General features: G+C 33.4%; 2 protein-coding genes across 4 annotated transcripts in view; one reads left to right on the forward strand and one right to left on the reverse strand.

Moving 5' to 3' along the window:
• Positions 1-2,446, forward strand: part of LOC106876535 (zinc finger protein 271) — a 172,309-nt gene that overhangs the window by 160,289 nt on the left and 9,574 nt on the right. The window lies entirely within an intron of this gene.
• Positions 58-2,446, reverse strand: part of LOC106876538 (zinc finger protein 135) — a 48,887-nt gene continuing 46,498 nt past the window's right edge. For all 3 annotated transcript variants that reach the window (XM_052978016.1, XM_014925123.2, XM_014925122.2), the window contains exon 2: positions 58-2,055. In XM_052978016.1, the coding sequence (XP_052833976.1) occupies positions 295-1,632 (1,338 nt within the window). In that variant the 5' untranslated portion in view covers positions 1,633-2,055 and the 3' untranslated portion in view covers positions 58-294. The remainder of the gene's footprint in view (positions 2,056-2,446) is intronic.

Genomic DNA, 2,446 nt, shown 5'->3' on the forward strand with positions numbered 1-2,446 from the left:
GAGGTAGGACCACTAAGGTTAAAGGAAGATGATGATGAAAACACAAGAAACAACAAATCAATGTCACTTAAAATTTTTATTCATTATTCCCATTCTTTTCTTCTCTCCCAACAAATTCCTCAAAAGTCCAGCACAATCCTCTTCAAAAATCCAAGTCATTGCTGTGTTGATATATTTGGATATATACATGATACTAAAGTTGATATTCATGAATTTCATGTTGACGTTCATGAAATAAAGCCTGTCTTTTAGCAGACAAAATATTCATAATTGTTGCTATGTTGTAATAAATTTTTATATTGATTCTGTTACACCTGTATGAATAGTCAAATGTCTATTTAAGTGACCTTTTTGAGCGAATGATTTACCACAGATATCACACTGATATGGCTTCTCTCCTGGATGAACACGTTCGTGAATAGTCAACTGACCATGTGTAGAGTATGAGTTACCACAGATATCACAATGATATGGCTTCTCTCCTGTGTGTGTACGTTCGTGTTTACTTAAGTTACTACTTTCAGAGAATGATTTACCACAGATATCACAATAATATGGCTTCTCTCCTGTATGCATAAGTTTGTGTCTAGTTAAGCCACTATTTTGAAGGAATGATTTACCACAGATATCACAATGATATGGCTTCTCTCCTGTATGAAGACGTTTGTGAATAGGCAACTGACTATTATAAGAGAATGATTTACCACAGATATCACAATGATATGGCTTCTCTCCTGTGTGTGTACGTTTGTGTTCAGTTAAGTCACTTCTTTGAGAGCATGATTTACCACAGATATCACAATGATATGGCTTCTCTCCTGTGTGTGTACGTCTGTGACAAGTCAAATGACTACTTGAAGAGTATGATTTACCACAAATATCACAATGATATGGCTTCTCTCCTGTATGTGTAAGTTCGTGTCTTCTCAAGGTATAACTTTGAGAGAATGATTTACCACAAATGTCACAATGATATGGCTTCTCTCCTGGATGTGTACGTTTGTGTATAGTCCTGGCACCACTTTGAGAGAATGATTTCCCACAAATATCACAATGATATGGCTTCTCTTCTTTATGTGTACGCCTGTGTTCAGTTAAGGCAACACTCATAGAGAATGATTTACCACAGATATCACAATGATATGGCTTCTCTCCTGTATGAATACGTTTGTGTTTTGTCACATCACCACTTCCAGAGAATGATCTACCACAGATATCACAATAAAATGGCTTCTCACCTGTATGTGTACGTTTGTGTTTAGGCAAGTCACCACTTTGAATAAATGATTTACCACAGATATCACATTGATATGGTTTTTCCCCAGTATGAATACGTTTGTGACGAGTTAAAGTGCCACTTTCAGAAAATGATTTACCACAGATATCACAGTGGTATGGTTTTTCCCCAGTATGAATACGTTTGTGAATAGTTAAATTACCATTTTGAAAGAATGGTTTACCACAGATATCACAGTGATATGGCTTTTCTCTTGTATGAATGTATTTGTGTTTAGTTAAGACTCTTTCTTTATTGAATGACTTACCACAGATATCACAATGATATGGCTTCTCTCCTGTATCAGGGTCTTTTGGTTCAGTTAAATTATTCATTATGAGAGAATAATTTGTCATAAATACCAAAATGATAGTGTTTTTTCAAATTCTATGGATGTTTGTATTTAGTTGTGTCACTATTTTCAGAGAATAATTTAACGTTATGTTTCTTTCACTTGTGATCTTAATTAATGTCTAAAATAGAAGATGTAAACTGTGAAATCCTTTGTAAAGTTATCCAATGTTATTTAATCTGTTAATTGATATTGTCCTCTACATTCCAAACTGTGAAGACAAAAAAAATGTTGCTGTGAAATACAATGTGCAGAAGAACTGTTTCCCCATCATTTGTTGAAGATCTAATTTATAGAAAAAGTTTGATGTATTGCTGAATGCTTCTTATAAATATATGGTCTTCGTTCAGTCAAGGAAAGTCGATAAAAAACATCAGAGGCACGTCTGAATGAAGAAATTCCTTTTACGTCAACATGATGTGATATTCTGAAATAGGAAAAGAGGCAGTAAGATAAAGCAGATAGTTAAACAACAGAGTAATTCAATTTTAGAACATCAATTGTCATCCATTTAATATCTACGTTTGCATGGAGCAGAATCTATTGAGGCATTGAAAATTTTACAACAATCTGTATATAGATGAATCGCTTCAACATTACTTATTTATCTGTTTTCTTTCTCTTCTCTCTTTCACTTGTTTCAGCTGTGAAGTGACATGGCTTAGTTGTTAAGGTATTTAACTCAAAATTGTAAAGTTGTGAGTTCGATACACAGTGGCACAATATATTGTTTCACTTGTTTTTGTCATTTCACTACGGCCATGCAGGTGCATATATATATATATATATATATATATATATATATATATATATATATA

Source organism: Octopus bimaculoides, chromosome 29, assembly GCF_001194135.2.
Source record: "Octopus bimaculoides isolate UCB-OBI-ISO-001 chromosome 29, ASM119413v2, whole genome shotgun sequence".
Lineage (NCBI taxonomy): Eukaryota > Metazoa > Mollusca > Cephalopoda > Octopoda > Octopodidae > Octopus > Octopus bimaculoides.